This window comes from Aotus nancymaae, unplaced genomic scaffold, assembly GCF_030222135.1.
Source record: "Aotus nancymaae isolate 86718 unplaced genomic scaffold, 86718_ANA_hifiasm-v0.15.2.pri h1tg000011l, whole genome shotgun sequence".
In the NCBI taxonomy this organism is placed as follows: domain Eukaryota; kingdom Metazoa; phylum Chordata; class Mammalia; order Primates; family Aotidae; genus Aotus; species Aotus nancymaae.
The window spans coordinates 48,564,078-48,581,934 of NW_026988422.1; the positions used below are offsets into that span (position 1 = coordinate 48,564,078).

Here is a 17,857-nt window from a genome sequence, read left to right on the forward strand (position 1 = left end):
GTGTCGCATAGAAGGCAGATGGGGTATTGGGCCCTCCTTCTGAGGTTTGTGGATCCCCGTGAGAACTTAACAAAGGGCTCAGAAGGGAGGAGCAGCAGGAAATGTGTGCATGAGGCCTTGGGTCTGGTGTCCATTTGAGTCACCATCTGGTTTCTTTCCGGTACCGGGCACAGGCCGGTCTTCCCATCTGCTGGAGTGGCTGGCTCTCTGGAAAGGGTCTCCAATATGGCTCACTCCTCCTTCCCCCAAAGAGATCATCAGGTCCAAATAGGTTTTATTCCCCTCCACCCAGTGACATTCAGGAGTTGGCTGGAGGCGGCTCTGATGCACAAGTAGTTACATTTGCACGGATGCACACGACATAGACAATGGATGGAGTCGCCCTGGTGCTCACGGAGGAGCCGGCACACCAGGACACTGCCGCATGCAGACACACAGGGATGCTTGGCAGAAGCAGGCGGGGGCAGGGCGCAGGGATGGCCCCAGCCAGTGTCCACAGTCTGTGCTGGGGCCCCAGAGTTGGCTCTCCTTCCGGCAGGGGCTGTTGCTGGGGAAAAGGGGCCGGGACGCAGTCCACCACAGACAGGGAGGTGAGACCTCACAGGCCACGATGGGAGCTTGGGAGGGAACTTCTGGGAGAGACCCTTCAGCAGGAGCCCAGCAGTGCCCTCTGCTGGGCATGGTAGGCTGATGCAGCTAGGAAAGGGAGGCCTCTAGCCAGGCTGGAGGCCACAGAGGTGGGTGTGTGTGTGTGCGTACGCGCGTGTGTGCAGGGAGGTATCGCTCTCTTTCAGAGCGTGAGAAGGGCTGAAAAGGGAGGACTCACTGTACATGTTTCTGGGGATGACTGCTGTACCAGAAGCTTCCATCTAGAATGCCTGTCTTCCTAACCCCACCCCCAGGTTCAGGCAGGCTCGTCGGCACCTGGAGAGGTGGGCTGCAGGAAGGATCCGTGGCTCCCTTGACCCCTAGTGCAGCCTGCCCCAGCGGGTACATGCAGAGGGAAGCCATGCAAGCCGTGTGGTGGATTCTTGCTTTCTTCCCAGTCAGTTTCTCCCCAGAGCAGTTCCCTAAGCCTGGGTGACATAGCCTCCCGGCCCACCTGCCCCTCCCTGCACAGACCCCACGGGGTCGAAGGGGCCTGTTCCAGGGAAGGCCCTGAGGCGCATGCCCTTGGCCTCTGGCAGCTGCTGTCTTGTGCCTCTCCCTGTCCCTTCAGCCAGGCCTCTGGCTCATCTCCTTTCCTACAGGTTGGGCGGCTGACCTCTGTTACTCAAAGCCCTGCGATTCTCCTCACTTTTGCAGGCTTCCTTCAAGTCTGTGTTTTCCCCAGAACCAGCTCTATATCCAGACTCACTGACCCACAGGTCTCAGGCCAGGTCGGTGGGAAAGGGAGAGGGCTCTGCATAGGAGGAAGGAATTGCCTACCAGGATGAGCACCTGAGATGCCCGAAGGGAGGCGAGTGGGAGGGGACAGCTAGTGGTGTCTGTTGTGAGTGTGGGTGTGTGTGGTGTGTGTGCCTGTGTATAGGGGTTGCGGTGTGTATGCATGTGGGTGTGCATGTGTGTGGATGTATGGGGTGTGGTGTGTTCATGTGTGTCTGTGTATGTGTGTGTGGGGTGTGTGTGTGGATGTGTATGGGGTGTGGTGTGTGTTCGTGTGTGTGTGGGGGGGTGTGTGTGGATGTGTGTATGGGGTGTGGTGCGTGTTCGTGTCTGTGTGGGGTGTGTGTGGATGTGTGGGATGTGGTGCGTGTTCGTGTGAGTGTATTTGTGTGTGCATGTGTGTATAAGTGTGTGTGGGGGTGTGTGTGAGCTGTGTGTATGGGGTGTGTGGTGTGTGTGTGCATGTGTGTGTAGGTGTGGGTGCAGGGGGTGAGTACTGCCTAGAGAAAGGAGTTAGAAGGAAAATGAGGAAAAGGACTGTGTACAAAAAGGCACTAATCTCTGGATAAAGTGTTTCCCATGTAAGTGCTGATATATTTATACAATAAAATTTATTCGATTAGATAAAACCCAACTAATGAAGTCATGTCACTGGCCTGGCCTGTGTGTTTCGTCTGCGCTGATGGGGGTAAGGGAGGGCTGGGACTCTGATGGAGAATACCTGAGTGGAAAGTAGCCCGCTCTGAGGGCGGGGCTGCGGGGTGTGGGCGGGACGGAGGGCGGGGCTGCGCCTGCTCTTCTCGCCTCCCGCTCGCCCAGGCCGAGCCTAGTAGGGGTGAGAGGGCTCTGGCTGCAGTGACTCCCAGGAACTAGACAAACGGGACCAGAGACTGACCGGGGACGTTCTCTCGGTGGCCGCTTGGTGGGAAACCGGAGCCTCCCCTGCTGTCTCGCCTTCCTCCTCTTGAGGCCTGAGGAAGACACAGTCTCTCTTTAAAAACAAGCACCCCCCTGAGGCCAGCGCCTCGCGCAAGGCCTGGCTTCTCACCAGTCCGCCCGCCGCCTGGACGGTGCTCTGCAAGGAGCCGCCCACAGACGTCTTCGGAAAAGCCAAGGCAGATTCTTCGGAAGGCAGCGAGGTTCCAGGCACAACGGCCTGCGGGGCCCTGTGTTCCGGTGGCTCCAAGGCCTCGCCTGGCAGCCACTACTTCCAGCCCCTTCCTCCCGCAGCAGGCCCTCAGCCCACCTGGACTGGGGAAGCAAAAGCTCCTCTGCCCTCGTGCTCAGCCACTCTGGGCCTCCCTGACAAGGGCGCCCAGTGTGAGAGGTCAAAGGTATCTTGTCCCAGCGTCACGTTTCTGATGAAAGGCACCCCTACCCCAGCTTGGCAGAGCACTCAGCTCCCTGGACACACGGCCGCCACTCACCCAGTCTCCTCTGCGGGACTCTCTGCCATCTGGAGTTCTTTCAGCTCAAGCTAGAGGAGGAGAAGGCCCAGGGGTTAGAGCAGCCACAGAGGTGAGCTGTGTTCTCAGATGACCTCCCTCTGGACACGGCCCCGCACCCCCACACACCCTGGTGTTTGTTCCTTCTGGAGCCAGCCCCTTCTGTCTTTTGCATTCGGAGGTCAGTACTTCCTGCCACTTGTCTTTCCTTCTCACTGTCCCTGCTGGCCAAGTCTGTCACCCCATTCTAGGTACCTAACAACTGGCCTGGAGTTCTTGGCATGAGACCCCTGGGGCAGGGCTGCCACCCTTTGAGCGCCCTGGAACTGTTCCCTGCTCACCGTGGTGGGCTTCTCCAGGGCAGCAAAGCGCTCTGCCCAGCTGGCCGTGGACTTCTCAAAAGCCTCATGCCTCTTGATGAGCTTCTCCACACTGTCCACTGTGTGTCCAAAGTCCCCACTGGCCAGGTAGGGCTCCTGGGCAATCAGCCACGCCTCGGCCACAGATGCATCCCTCGAGAACTGGCACACCTCCAGCACTGCCAGGGGGAACAGGGCACAGACCCCCCAAAAGGCCCAGGGCCTGTTAGCACCCAACCATCTACTCCTGCCAGGGACTGGGGCAGCTTCAACAGACACAGGAGCCAGTGGTCAGGCAGTTGGCCTGCATAGGTGTCCCTAAACCATATGGATCCTCTGCTGCCCACAGCCACCCCATTCCACACTGGGCTCCTAACCCATCTTCACAATAGTTTTTTTTGTTTTTTTTTTTTGAGATGGAGTCTAGCCCTGTCGCCCAGGCTAGAGTGCAGTGGCGCAATCTCAGCTCACTGCAACCTCTACCTCCCAGTTTCAAATGATTCTCTTGCCTCAGCTTCCTGAGTAGCTGGGATTACAGGCACCCACCACCATGCCCAGCTAATTTTTGTATTTTTAGTAGAGAGAGGATTTCACCATGTTGGCCAGGCTGGTCTTGAACTCCTGACCTCGTGATCCGCCCACCTTGGCTTCCCAAAGTGCTGGGATTACAGGCGTGATCCACCATGCCCGGCCCACAATAGTTATATTTTTTAGAGCCAAGGCTTCAATCTGTCACTCAGGCTGGAGTGCAGTGACATGATTATGGCTCATGGCAGCCTCAGCATCCTGGGATCCAGTGGTCTTCCCATCTCAGCCTCCCTTGTGGCTGGGACTATAGGTGCGCACCACTACACCCAGTTAATTATTTTGTTGTCGTAGAGTCAGGGTCTCCCTATGTTGCCCAGGCTGGTCTCAAACTCCTGAGCCCAAGCAGACCTCCCAAAGTGCTGGGATTACAGACATCACCCACCATGTCTGACCCAATAGTTATATTTTTTAAACTATATTTTCCCTAATTAGAACTCTATTTTGAAAACAAAATGTAGTTTCGATGTCTCTGAGAAGCAGTCTTCTGCCTTGAACATTCTTCCCAGCCCTTGGCTATCTCACATGATAGTGGAGAAGAGGCCAGGGGACCTGCTGGGGGTTATTGGCTCCCAGCTCCTCCCTGAGTGGTGGCTTTCCCCTGCCTCTCTTCAACACCCAGATGAAGGGGGAAGAGCCCCTTCTGTGCTTGACAGTCCTCAGGACGAATGTCTGGGATGCACAAGAGCCTTACCCCAACCCCACCCCCAGGCCATACCTCTGCAGGCATACCAGCCTGGGCATGAGGCTGGGGGCATGTGGGGCAGAGGATGGGCAGGGAGTGGGGGCATGCTGGCTGGTTAGAGTGAGACTTGCAGCAGCATGTCCACTCGGGTCTTCTGCCTGGACAGCTGAGGCCCCTGGCCCCAGAGCTTTGCTGAAGAGCAGATGCTGTGGGGGACTCCTCTCTAGGCAGTAGTGAAAATCCACCCATGGTGGCACCTCCCCATTCCCCAACTCCAGCAGGGGTACTCCTGCCCGCGTCCCTGGCTCTGGGGCTGTACTCACACATGCGGAGCCGCTCCCAGCGAGCCTCCCACTTCTCATTCATCTCTTTCCTCCTGGACACCACCTCCTGCAGTTTCTCACGGATCTATGGGGAGGAAAGGGAGAAAAGCTCAGGCTTGGCTCACCCTTCCCTATCTGAGGCAGTGTGCAGATGGGTCCTGCAAGGAATGCCAGGTTTGGTCCCACAGTCCTGGCTTCAAGTCTTGGCCCAGCTACTTGCCAGCTGTGCAGCCTGGGGCAAGTTACTTAACCTCTCTGAGGCCCATGCGCCTCTCCTATTAAATGAGGTCACCAACTCCAAAGTGTGTGCACCTGTGGGTGTTAGGCAGGTTATGAGCCTGCTCTCCTTTACTGAGTGACCAGTTCCTTAAGGCAGGGAGTGTGCTTGCTGGGGCTCCAATCCCCAGGCCTGTGTGTAGCCCCAGTCTCCATGAGTGAGAGCAAAACAAGCTCCTCAGAAAAGCTGCAGACCCAGCTCCCTCCCAGGAGGCTGCCTGGCTGGCACAAGTAGAGATGGAAATGGAGGGGCTCGCCTCCATCCCCACAGTCCCCTCACCTCCTCTGAGGCCTGGTGCTGCCGCTGCAGCAAGGACTCGCCAAGCTTCAGGCAGTCACTGAAGTTCTTGCTCCGGGTTTCAATCTCTGCATTGATGCCCTGGTGATACTTCATGAGCAATTCCACAGAGGAGACATCCCTGGGGGACAGGAAGACAAGGGAAGAAGGGAACTCTGGGTCACTCTGGACTGCTTCTGCGTCCTAACTAGGGGGGCCACCTCCCCCTGCCTGTGGGAGTCTGACCCTATTCCCTTCTCTTGCTCTGGCCAGCCCGGTCCCAGCAGGAACAGTTGCCCTATGTCTTCCATTGCTCAGTGGCCAGAGCATGGGCAGGGACTACAGAAACTCCAAAGAAGCCTAGGAATATTACTCAGCAATAAAAAGGAATGGTGTGCTGATTGATGCTATGATGTAGATGCATCTTGAAAACATTGTACTAAGGGAAAGAAGCCAGTCAAAAAAGACCACATATTGATGATTCCATTTACATGAAATATCCAGAATAGGCAAACCTAGAGAGACAGAAAGTCGAGTAGTGGTTTCCAGGGACTGGGAAGACAGGGGAATGGGGAGTGACTGCTAATAGGGATGGAGTGATGAAATCATCTTCCAACCTTAGATTGTAGGGATCACTGTGTAACAGTGAATATACTAAAAACCATTGAATGATACACCCTAAATGGATGAAGTGTGGTATGTGAATTGTATCTCCGTAAGGATGTTAAAAGTAAAAGTATGACCATCAGGACAGACACTCTAGGGGCAGAAGGACGGAGATGGATCAGCAATAACTGATGAAGTGACACAGACTGGACAGAGTGGTCTGATCTCTGCGGGGGCTCTCACTGGCCACATGCCCGACTCCTCCTCTCATGGACAATGAACTCCTTCCTGAGTTTTGGGGGAAGGCCCCCCTCACATCCCAGGGCTGGGAGAAGAATGCACAGTCTTAGACCTGCCCAGCTTTAGACAGGTGGGTTGCTTATTTTCACTGATAAGCATGGTGACTGTGCCCACTGGTGACCCTGAATGACAGATGTCTCTCTCCCTACACTCAGGACTCTCCTGACTCTGAAACGATTGGTCCTCCCAGTGGAAGCTGAGCCAGGCCATTTCTGCCTGGGTCCAGCCTCAGGCCTCAAGTGTCCCCCAGGGATTTTCATGGACCAGTAGTCCAGGGTTGTCCCTCCAGGGAGGAGCCCCAGCACAGCACCCTGACTGGCCAGGCTCACCTGCCCTGGAGTGGAACTGCCTCTGCCTTGAGGCCACTCCCCTCACCTGGGCCTCTCCTGGGTCTCGATCTGCCGGATTATGCTCTCCATCCAGGAGAGGAGGTCACGGGCCTTGCTGAAGAAGCGGAATTTATTTGCCGTGTCCGCTAGCTGGGTCCGGCGCCCGGTACAGGCATCGAGCAGAGCCTGCCATGCAGCAGACACCTCCTGCTCCTTGTTCTGGATGGCCTCTGCCTTCTCCCCGGCATATGCTCTCTGCAGCTGGGTGGCCACGTCCTGGAACTGCTGTACCTGTGGTCAGGCGACACCAGACATTGTTCCCTGGATGTTGCTCCCTAGGTGCTGTGGGCCTAGGACTGGAGAGGCAGCGACCTCCTCCTGGCCTCCATGCCTAGGGTACTGCTGGAAGGTAGGATCTTCAGCCTTCACCCAGGGGGTGCTGTAGAGAAGGTTCCTTGCTTTGACACCTCTGTTTACCCAAGATACCGCTTGAACTTTGTGAAGGTTTGGGAGTGAGAGGAGCTCCATGCCCTTTGATCTCAACAGTATACTAATGAGAGGAACTACGTACCAGGCACCGTTCTAAACACTTTGTATTGATGAACTCTCTTCATCTTTCCAACAACCCCATGAAGGAGGTACTATTACTATTGCTGTTTCTGAGATGGGGAAACTGAAGCACAGGGAAGCTAAGTAACTGGTCCAGGGTCCCTTGCACTACACTATGCTCCCGAGTCCCTATTCTTAACCAGTCTGTGTGCTGCCTCTCTAATGAAGGGGCTGCACTAGATCCCCTGATTGAAGCTGGCCCCAGGGATAGTGAAACCTCACTCCTAAGATCTCAGTGGGGCTACAACTATCTCAGGGGCCCTGGCATCCCCAAGTACAATAGCCATACACACCAGGCCCTCCACTCCAGCTGGAGGAAACATCCCTAAGAGGTCACCTTTTGGATGAACTAGGGGCTCAGCCTACCCTGGTGTTCCGTCCCCAAATCCCGCTGGGCTGGCCTCAGATTGTACAGCCAGCGCACCTCCCGCTGCTGCACTGGAAGCTAGGGGAGCCCTCAGCAACAGGGGCCCCTCTGCACTTGTCCTTTCCATCACACCAAGCTCTGGGAGACTCTAGGGGTCTGCAGACGGCACTTCAGAGATGGGGCAGGGGTCTGAGCAGTAGAAACTGGGGGCTCTCCAGCTCCCATGTAGAAAGGCTGAAGTGCCTGGTGGCTAAGTGTGTGGGGTCTATAGCTAGACTGCCAGGATCTGAGCCCTGGCTCCACTGTGTACCCACATGTTCCTGGGAAATGTATGGGCCCTCTACCCCTTACTCTTCTCATCTACAAAGTATGGAGAATATTAGTAGCTGCCTCACAGGATGGCCATGAGGGTTCAGTGGCTACATACATTGCTCAGAACAGTACATAGTGCTAGAAAAGTGCTGTGCATGTGTTCACTAGTAATACTGGACAACTGGAGAAACTGTACCATATAGTATTGTATGCACTGGCCTTTTGTGAGGATTCAGTTTAAAGAATGACTTCTGAAGCTAAGGAACATCTGAAAGTCACTGCTCCCTGCCCTGAGCTCCTGGCTCTCAAAGGAGGCAACACCTCCTGGCACCCATCCTAGAGGTTTCCCCACTGACAGCCATGTGGGGACCAACACCCAGGGCTCCTGGAAGTTGGTAGCGGGTGGGCGGCAGGGGGCTGAGGTACCTGGACGCCCAGCAAGTGGAGCTCCTGCTCGAAGGCCGTGTGCACCCGGTGGAAGGACTCGGCCGTTCTGGCGTCCAGCCCCACATCCTCTGGCAGCTCACGGTGCTTCTCGTCAATGAGGCCCAGGATCTCGGTGCCCGTGTAGAAGTAGCGGTGCAGGTCATAGGAGGCGGTCAGCAGCTGCATGCGCGTGTCAATGAGCTCCAGCAGGTCCGCCCACATCTCGTTTAGCCCGTCCTTCCACTCGGCGATGGTGGCGGCCTCGCTGTGGCCTGCATCGATGAGTCGCTCGATGAAGGCATTCACGTTGTCCACCCGCTCCTGACCAATCGTCCCAGTCTCCCGGGCAAAGTCCCGGAACTTGTCCCGCAGCAGCTGGATGTGGGGTAGACAGAAATGTGGTTATGGGGGGCACAGGGGTTACTGGTGTCACCAGCCTAGCTGCAGACTTTCCTAGGCAGTGACCTCAGCACCAGGAGCTACGCTCTCACACCTTCTCCAGGGCAGGCCCGCCAGTCCCATCTCACGCCAGGGAGGCTGCATCCTGCGCAGCTTTCTGTGTTTCTAGAGTGAGGGCTGGCTGTATCTACTGCATTAGAGAAAGACAAAGACAGCAGGAGCTGTGGCTACTCACAGTCACATGGTCAAAGTCTTGCCCCAGTTCCGGGGAAGAGGCCACCAGCTCCTTTTCCGAAATCCACTGCTCTAGATCGTCAGTCTCGCGCTTGAGCTGGAACAGGTGGTACATGTTCTCCAGCTTGCGCTTGCGTTCTTCTGCCATGTCCTTCAGCCCTGCATAGTGCTTGTCCACTTGCCCCTGAAGCCTGATGATCTGTTCCCTGGATTTCAAAACCAAGAAAGCCCTCAGAGACGGCAGCCACGAACCCAGAGCCGATCTAGGCCTCTCCAGCCCCCTGGCAGGGATAGGTAGGGAGTGAAGCTCTGGAGAAATGACAGGGGCTTTGCCAGTGGAAGAGCTGGGGAGAGAAGGGGCCACACCCTAGCCTCAGGGGATAACACAGTGTGTCTTGGGGTTCTGTCCTGGAGGGGTGCCTCCTGTGGTGCCCCTCACTCTAGCAAGCTTACAGGGAAAAGCGCAAATGGGGACACCTCCATTGTTCTTCCAGGGAAGCTGGGGGAGCAGCATTGCCTGAGTGGGGCTCCTGCAGCAACAGCTCTGCTCAGCCCTCCAGAGAGGGACAGGCCATATTAGGGACCCAGACCCTGTGGCTCCCAGGGAAATGTCTGGGGACCCACAGTGGTAGGCACCCTAATGGCAGCTGAGGACAGGGCCGTGGCTGGGGGCAGTGTATGGTCTGTGGCCCAGTGGGCTCCTATTTATGCAGGATCCACACAACCTTGCAGCCCGGGTGGGCACAGGTTTCCACCTGCACTCCAACATCATGGTTCTGCCTGGACTGTGAAGTCCTGGAGACTTTCTGAACCATAAAAAGAAAAGCTAAGGTAGTCTGCAGTATCCTTAGCATATTGTAACTCTTTGGAAAATCGGTGCTCTCTGGTCACCAAGAGGGTAGTTTTGCTATCCCCTTCTCTGATCTTTTTGCAAACCAGGGCCTCATTGGCCCAGCTGGAGGTGACTCACACAAAACCAAGGCATAAAATGAAATTGTGTCTATCACCAGTCCTGTAACAGCTTTCTCCAGCCCTATTTGATGGGAAAACTGTTTCCATTTTCCTCTTAGATCTGAAGGGACATTGGCTGGTGGGCCCCTGGCTTGGTGCCCATCTCCTGACCAAGTCTCCCAAGGGGGCACACATACCCCTCAGGGTGGCCTGCAGACAGCAGGGCCTGGGCCCGGCTGGCCAGCTGCTTGATGTTACGGCCGTAGTCCTCTACCGCGCGCTGCTGCCGCAGATGCCGTTTCAGCATCACGATGGCACCCTCTTCATCCTAGTAGGCAGCAGACCATCAGCACCAGAGCTCAGCCCGGCCATGCTTCCTCCCTTGGCAAGTTGTGGCCCAGCTCCAGGAGGTGCCCAAAGGAGGGAAGAGGGGAGCAGGCTTGTGGGACATCCCTCAGGAGAGCTGCACACATTCCCTTCCTGCTTTTCTGACTTCCCAGCAATGCCCGTGCCCTCCCTTCCTCTCCGGACTCCCGATTCATATCTGACATCTACCCTTCCCTTCAGACCCTAACCCCTGTCCTCGTGAAAACATCCTATATCATTCCAGCTTTGAGAGACCTCCGCCTGTCACCTCTCACCCCATCCCTTTCATAGCAGTTCACCGGTACAGAATCCATGGCAAAGAAAAGTAGAGAACCATTGGGTCAGAGCAAACCTCAGTGGGGAAACAGGAGGCATCTGGCTACAGTGTGTGCCCTGCAGGGCTGTGCTGGAGGAGGCATCAAGGGAGGGCAGGGAGTCTGTGGGTTCCTCGTGCCCCTCTCCTGGTCTCACCCCTCACACAGTTGGACGCACAAGGTTCCCCAATGACAGCCCACCCCACCTCTTCCTCCTGCCTCGGCATCCTGTCTGGTACCCCCTGCCTGAACAGACCTTGGGGGTCTCATCGGAGATGACGTAGAGCTCCTGCTCGCCAATCCAGGCCTCGGCCTCTCCCGCGTCCAGGTAGTACTGCTGTGCCTCGTTGGCATCCCGCAGGCGCTGCAGCCTTCCGACCGCTGCCTCCCGCAGCCTGTCCCAGGAGCTCTGCAGGTGCCTCAGGCGCTCCTCGAGGTCCTGGCAGTCGATCTCCGCCGCCTCCACCAGCTGCTGCCCTCTCTGCAGCACATCCTCAATCCGCGGCGTATGGCCCAGAATCTCATTCTGCAGTGTCTGTGGCCAAAAGGAAGGGCTCGGGGCAGGGCCTTCCCAACATGGGGGGCCAGAGGGGAGGTTGCTTCTGCAGTGACAGCCCTTGTCTGACACCCTTGGTCCCTCTCACCCCCTGCTACTGGAGCAGAGTAGGTGATGGTAACAAGAACTACCAAGGACCTCTTGTGGGCTGCTAAGCACTTCACGTGCATCACTTGTGCACCCTCAGGTAGCCTGCTGAGATAAGCATGTGGAAACTGGCATGCAGCAGTGAAGTCACTTGCTGGCAGAGCCAGATTTGAACACAGCTCCACCTGACCCGGAAGCCTGTGCTCTTGACAGTCCCTTATCTTCCTACGCTTCAGCAGAGCTTGATTCCTTAGGTGTATGTGTTGGAAGGAAAAGAAAAATGGCCTTTTTTATATCTTATTCTACAGCTTTTGCAGGATTTATGCAGAATCATTTATGCAGGATCCGTACAACCCAGCAGCTCAGGTGGGCACAGTTTTCACCTTCCATCTAAAAGAACAGGTGACAGCAGCCCCTTGTTTACAGTCTCAGCTTTGGTTTTCTTTTTCCCCACTTCTATTTCTCAAATTTTTGGTGAGCTTTGCATTAGTCCTTGTTTGAGCCTTTGGTCACTAACATGGCCTCTTCCTCCCACCCTGGTGGCTGGGTCACGTTTTTCTTCAGGAGGCCCTGACATGTGCTACTTGCTTTCTGCGTCCTAGAGGCCGGGCTAGCTGCTGCTAGTGTGTGGGCTCCTGATTCTGCATACCTTGCTACCTGTTTCTTCCCTCTCTGTAATTTTCCCGTGGCCTTTAACACTGGAAGGCAAGGGGCAAGAGCAACCCACGTGAGCAGTACTGCGATGGCCAGCATTTTAAAATATATACAAAATAACCACATCCACAAGTCGCACAACCTGCCAAAATGCATTTTTATACTTTATGCTCAGAATCTCAATTTTTACAATTTCCTGTAGTCTCTGCAATTGTATTCAAACAACCCATGTTTTCAGCTCCATTTGCTTCTTTAAAAAAAAATTTTTTTTTTTAATTAAAAAAATTTTTTTTAGAGATGGGGTTTCACCATGTTGCCCAGGCTGGTCTGGAACTCCTGAGCTCAGGCAATCCACCCACCTCGGCCTCCCAAAGTGCTAGGATTACAGGCGTGAGCCACCACGCCCAGCCTCATTTGCTTCTTTACTCTGAGATCTTATGACCTCTGCATGGTGCCTTAAAAAGTAATTTCTTTCTTTTTTTTTTAGATAGGGTCTCACTCCAGTCACCCAGGCTCGAGTGCAGTGGCACAATCATAGCTCACTGCAGCCTCAGCTTCCCAGGCTCAGATGATTCTCTCACCTCAGCCTCCCAAGTAGCTTGGACTACAGGCATGTACCACCACATCTGGCTAACTTTTTGTATTTTTTGTAGAGATGGGGTTTTGCCATGTTACCCAGACTGGTCTCAAACTCCTAGGCTCAGGTGATCCACCCGCCTCAGCCTCCCAAAGTGCTGGGATTACAAGTGTGAACCATTGTGCCCGGCCTAAAAAGGTATTTCTTTCTTTTTAAGCAGTTACTTTCTAGTATCTGTGCATACCTATAATGTCTTCTTCCCTATCTTATATATGTCTTCTTACCTATCTTCATTCATTCAACAACTATGTATTAAGTTCTTTTTTATGTACCGGACCCTGGTCTAGGTAATAGGGACACTTTAGAAACAAAGAAACAAAAATCCCTGCATTCTAAAGCTTACAACCTGATAGAGGAAATAGAAGGTAAACATGGAAATGAATGAAAATATAGGCTGGGCCTTCCTCCCTGGGTGCTATGAGGAAAAACAACAACAGGATGAAGAAGGTCTGCTGTGGTGTGGCGGCAGCCACTTTAGCTAAGGGAGTCAGGGAGGGCCGCTCTGAGGAGACATTTGAGACGGGAGGGAGGTAACCACACAGAGATCTTGGGGTGAGTGTTCCTGGCAAGAGGACTGAACAAGTACAAACGCTCTGGGCTGGACATGAGCTGGGCCGGTCTGAGACCATGGAGAGGGCCAGAAGAGCTGGAATCCGTGAAGGAGGGCAAAGTGAGAAGACCTGAGATTCAGAGGCAGGCAGGGGCCAGATCAAGCAAGACTCATTCTTTTTTGAGACTGAGTCTCGCTGTTGTTGCCCTGGGCTGGAGTGCAATGGTGTGATCTCGGCTCACTGCAACCTCTGCCTCCTGGGTTCCAGCAACTCTCTTGCCTCAGCCTCCCAACTAGCTGAGATTATAGGCACCCGCCACCACACCTGGCTAATTTTTGTATTTTTAGTAGAGTGAGGTTTCACCATGTTGGCCAGGCTGGTCTCAAACTCTTGACCTCAGGTGATCTACCCACCTCGGCCTCCCAAAGTTCTGGGATTAGAGGTGGGAGCCACTGCACCCAGCCAAGACTGGTTCTTAATCCTAATTGCCCATTTAATAATCTAGGGAAATAGATGCAGGTAGAGGCCTACCCCCAGAAATCCTGACTGATCTGAGGTGGGACCTGGGCATTCATCTGTCTAAAAGTTCCCTAGGTGATTTGAATATACAGTCAAGGGTGAGAACCCTTCATGTAGTACCTTGTGGAATTTGTTCTAATTGCAATGAATAGCCCCAAGAGCAGTGGTCTTGAACCAGCAGCATCAGCATCACCTGGGACCTTGTTAGATATGCAAATTATCAGGCTCTACTCCCAGAGCTTGATGCAGTGGTTATAGGGGTGGCACCGGGTTAAGTTGTGTAAACTCACCCAGAGGGCTTGTCACAGGAGTTGCACACTGGAGTTTGAGAACCATTGCAGTAGAGAGTTTTAAGTGAGGACATGATAAAACTGGATTTATGTTTTAGCCAGGTGAGCTTAAAGTAGTTTCACTAGGGCAGTCGCACTCTTCCAAGAGGCTGTCTTTCCCTTCTTGGTTAGGGGAACCCCATTCATACTTGTCTTGCCCTTTTCCTGAAAAAGCAACGGCCAGCCAGGAGAGTTAAAAACCTTTGAACAATAACACTTATTGAGACTGCACAGAATCAAAAAGCTTAGTGCTGGAAAGACTAGAGTGGCTTATTTTACAATTAAGAAAACTGAGGTCCGAAGGATACTGTCTTCTACCAACCTTCCACCTTTAGCTGAAGGTTGTGGCATTAACTGAGGCTGGATTTCTATCATCTTCTAGTCCGGGTCCCTGCATGTGGCTGCTGGCCCCTCTGTGACCAGATCGTATCAACCAGAAGTAAAAGACCTAAGGCAGCTTTGAAGAAACCTCTCTGAATATAATCCAGGCCTCTGCACGGCTGCTGGGCTCAAACGGTTCTGTGAGCAGATGTTAGCTGCTGCCGTCTTGGGGGAAGGGAGTGCTGTCTGCCATGACCTTCCTTCCCTAAGGAGTTGCAATACTGACAGGGCCCTCTGGGACACGTCGCTCTTCTCTGGGATCTAAGTTCTTGGGCTCTCCTTGCTGACCCAAAGAGCATGCAAAGGGAGGGACACTGTCCAAGAAGGGTCTGTGGCCATCCCCCAGCCTCTGCGACCCCACACAGCCAGCTTCCTTGCATGATTCAGGCTCCCACTGCAGCCCTGACCCAAGAGGGAGTGCTTGGCATCTGCTCACGCCCAGGATCCTGACCAGGGCCACAGGAGTTCCCAATCACAGGAGTTTAAGCAAGCACCAAAAAGCAGAGGGATATCTGCTCCAAGGGCTCAGAGTCCAAAGTTAGTGGCTTCCTAATGGGATTTGAGCCCCACAAGTATCCTCACATGTCCAGAGAAATGGGGCCTACTTACCCCAAGGACACCACACATGACAAGCTCAGCCCTGGAAGAGGGGCAAAGTAATGTTGTGGGAGAGAGTCCAGGAGTTACTGCCCTCTTCTCAGGCAGACCACTGAATACACTGAATACATAGCTCCTGAAGCACATCAACCCCTAGGCCAGGGCCTCTGATATCCTACATTCATCTGTGCCTGATGGAGGCTGAATGGCCCCAAATCCCCAAGTACCGGGACTCCTCCCTCCTCTGTGATCCTCCCAGAATTTGCTCTGAAATCACCAAAACTTGCTCTTTCTGCTATAAGACTGCTAATACGGTTTGGAGACCCCAAAGCTATCAACAAGAACAATAATCTGCTGTCGCTAGCTTTCTGCAGGTCAAAGCTGGGCCTACCCACCGTGGGGTCAGGTGGGGTTGGGGAGGAGGGGGTGGGGCTGGCAAGGTGAGGCAGGACTCACCTGGTTCTTCTTCATGAACAGTTGCACAGTTTGCAGATTAGTGCCATAGTCGGCTGACTGGGCCAGAGGCAGCCTCTCCTCCACCCAGAGCTGCAGAGACCAGAAGGCAGGGGAGAGCTGATGACAATCACAGCCACCCTTTCCCGAGTGCTCACCATGGGCAGGGCAGAGCTTTGCTGGCAGTGTCTCCCCAGTTCCTCCCAACACCCCATCAGGGTTTGGCCCCCATTTTATAGATGGGAATATTTGCGGATTTTGAACTGAGGTTCCAGATAACTTGCTTCTAGTCTGACAGTGGAAAGGTAATGTAGCTGGATCTCGAACCCAAGTCTGTCTGACCCCAAAGGCCATGCTCTTCACCAGCAATACTAGCAAGTGAAAAGTGATTTACCAACAAAAGCACTGGCTTGACTTTTCCATTTAATGTAATCCTCACAACAACCCTCTGAGATAAGGGGTGAGGTGACCAGTCATCTGCTGCCAAGAATTGCTCTGGGTGGCAGCCAGCTACTCTGATGGCAGCTGGTGGCTCAGCCTCAGGGGGTAGGGAGGAGCTGCAGCCCACGCACCGTCTCATCCTCTAAGTCCCGGCTGATCTGCAGCTTGGCTCTGGATGATTCCAGCTGCTTCTTCCTCCTCCCCAGGGGCTCCAGGAGGTCCAGGAACCGCTTCTCAATGCTCAAGTCTGTGTCTCCTGCCTCTTCTCCCATTGAAGGCACCTGGGCAAACAGCTCCCCCAGCTCCTCCTTCCGCACATTCACTTGGTCCTCCACTCGCTGAAACACAAGGGGATGGTGTCAGCACCAACCTTGGCACCTGGACAGCCCCTCCATCTTCTTCATTCATCTGCCTCCCACGCATCCTTTAAGGCCCAATTTGAGCTCAGCTTCCTCCAAGAAGTCTCTCTGGATGCTCCCACTCATCTTTCCCTCCTCTGAGTGCTTGTCTTGTTTCTCATGCATCCTTTTGGGTCTCTGTGCTACCCACTACAAAAGGTGTCAGAGATGTATTAGAAACCAGAAGACATTTTGCATGATAAAAGCAAGTCCGGTTAAGAGGACGAATAAGAGTGCTTACTTTAACAGTTCAGATTGTATTCAAAGAAATCAGAGAAGACACAAATGGAAAAGCATCTCATACTCATGGATAGGAAGAATTAATATCATTAAAATGGCTATACTGCCTAAAGCAATTTATAGATTCAATGCTATTCCTCTCAAACTACTAAGGACATTCTTCAAGGAACTGGAAAAAATTATTTAAAATATTTATATGAAACCAAAAAAGAGCCCGAATGGCCAAGGCAATCCTAAGCAGAAAGAACAAAGCTTGAGGAATCACATTACCTCAATTCAAATTATACTACAAGGCTACAGCATGGTATTGGTACAAAAACAGGCATATCAACCAATGGAACAGAATAGAGAGTCCAGAAATAGCCACACACCTACCACCATCTGATATTTGACAAAGCTTTTGACAAAAACAAACAATGAGGAAAAGACTCCCTATTCAATAAATGGTGCTGAGAGAACTGGCTAGCCATATGCAGAAGATTGAAGCTGGACCCCTTCCTTACACCATATAAAAAAAAAAACTCAAGATGGATTAAAGACTTAAATGTAAAACCCAAAACTATAAAAAGCCTGGAAGACAACCTTGGCAATATCATCCTGGACATAGGAACAGGCAAAGTTTCATGACAAAGACACCAAAAGCAACCTCAACAACAGCAAAAATTGACAAATGGGATCTGATTGAACTAAAGAACTTCTGCACAGCAAAAGAAACTATCAACAGAGTAAACAGACAACCTATAAAATGAGAGAAAATATTTGCAAACTATGCATCTGACAAAGGTCTAATATCCTGCGTCTATAAGAAACTTAAATTCACAAGAGGAAAACATACAATCCCATTAAAAAGTGGGCAAAGGACATGAACAGACACTTCTCAAAAGAAGACATACATACAGCTAACAACATATGAAAAAAAGCTCAACATCACTGATCATTAGAGAAATGCAAACCACAACCACAGTGAGATACCATCTCATACCAGTCAGAAGAGCTATTATTAAAAAGTCAAGCTGGGCACAGTGGCTCACGCCTATAATCCCAGCACTTTGGGAGGCTGAGGCAGGTGGATCACCTGAGGTCAGGAGTTCAAGACCAGCCTGACCAATATGGTAAAACCCTGTCTTAAAAAAAAAAAAAGTCAAAAAATAACAGATGCTGGTGAGGTTGCAGAGAAAAGGGAACACTTATACACTGTTGGTGAGAGTGTAAATTAGTTCCACCATTGTGGAAAGCAGTATGGCAATTCCTCAAAGAGCTAAAAGCAGAACTACTATTTGACCGAGTAATCCCATTACTGGGTATATACCTAGAGGAATGTAAAGCATTCTGCCATAAAGACATACGCACACAACTGTTCACTGCAGCACTGCTGACAATAGCAAAAACATGGACTCAACCTAAATGCCCATCAATGACAGACTGGATAAAGAAAATATGGTACATATACACCATGGAATATTAT

At 52.8% G+C, this 17,857-nt stretch overlaps 1 protein-coding gene across 2 annotated transcripts in view; it reads right to left on the minus strand.

Annotated features, from left to right (window-relative positions):
• Nucleotides 1–17,857, minus strand: part of SPTB (spectrin beta, erythrocytic) — a 134,976-nt gene that overhangs the window by 15,458 nt on the left and 101,661 nt on the right. For both annotated transcript variants that reach the window (XM_064374935.1, XM_064374936.1), the window contains 12 exons: nt 15,886–16,092; nt 15,317–15,406; nt 10,806–11,084; nt 10,067–10,197; nt 8,920–9,124; nt 8,282–8,660; nt 6,618–6,858; nt 5,340–5,478; nt 4,784–4,868; nt 3,173–3,369; nt 2,814–2,863; nt 2,282–2,357 (listed from right to left, as the gene is read on the minus strand). In XM_064374935.1, the coding sequence (XP_064231005.1) occupies nt 2,282–2,357; nt 2,814–2,863; nt 3,173–3,369; nt 4,784–4,868; nt 5,340–5,478; nt 6,618–6,858; nt 8,282–8,660; nt 8,920–9,124; nt 10,067–10,197; nt 10,806–11,084; nt 15,317–15,406; nt 15,886–16,092 (2,079 nt within the window). The remainder of the gene's footprint in view (nt 1–2,281; nt 2,358–2,813; nt 2,864–3,172; nt 3,370–4,783; nt 4,869–5,339; nt 5,479–6,617; nt 6,859–8,281; nt 8,661–8,919; nt 9,125–10,066; nt 10,198–10,805; nt 11,085–15,316; nt 15,407–15,885; nt 16,093–17,857) is intronic.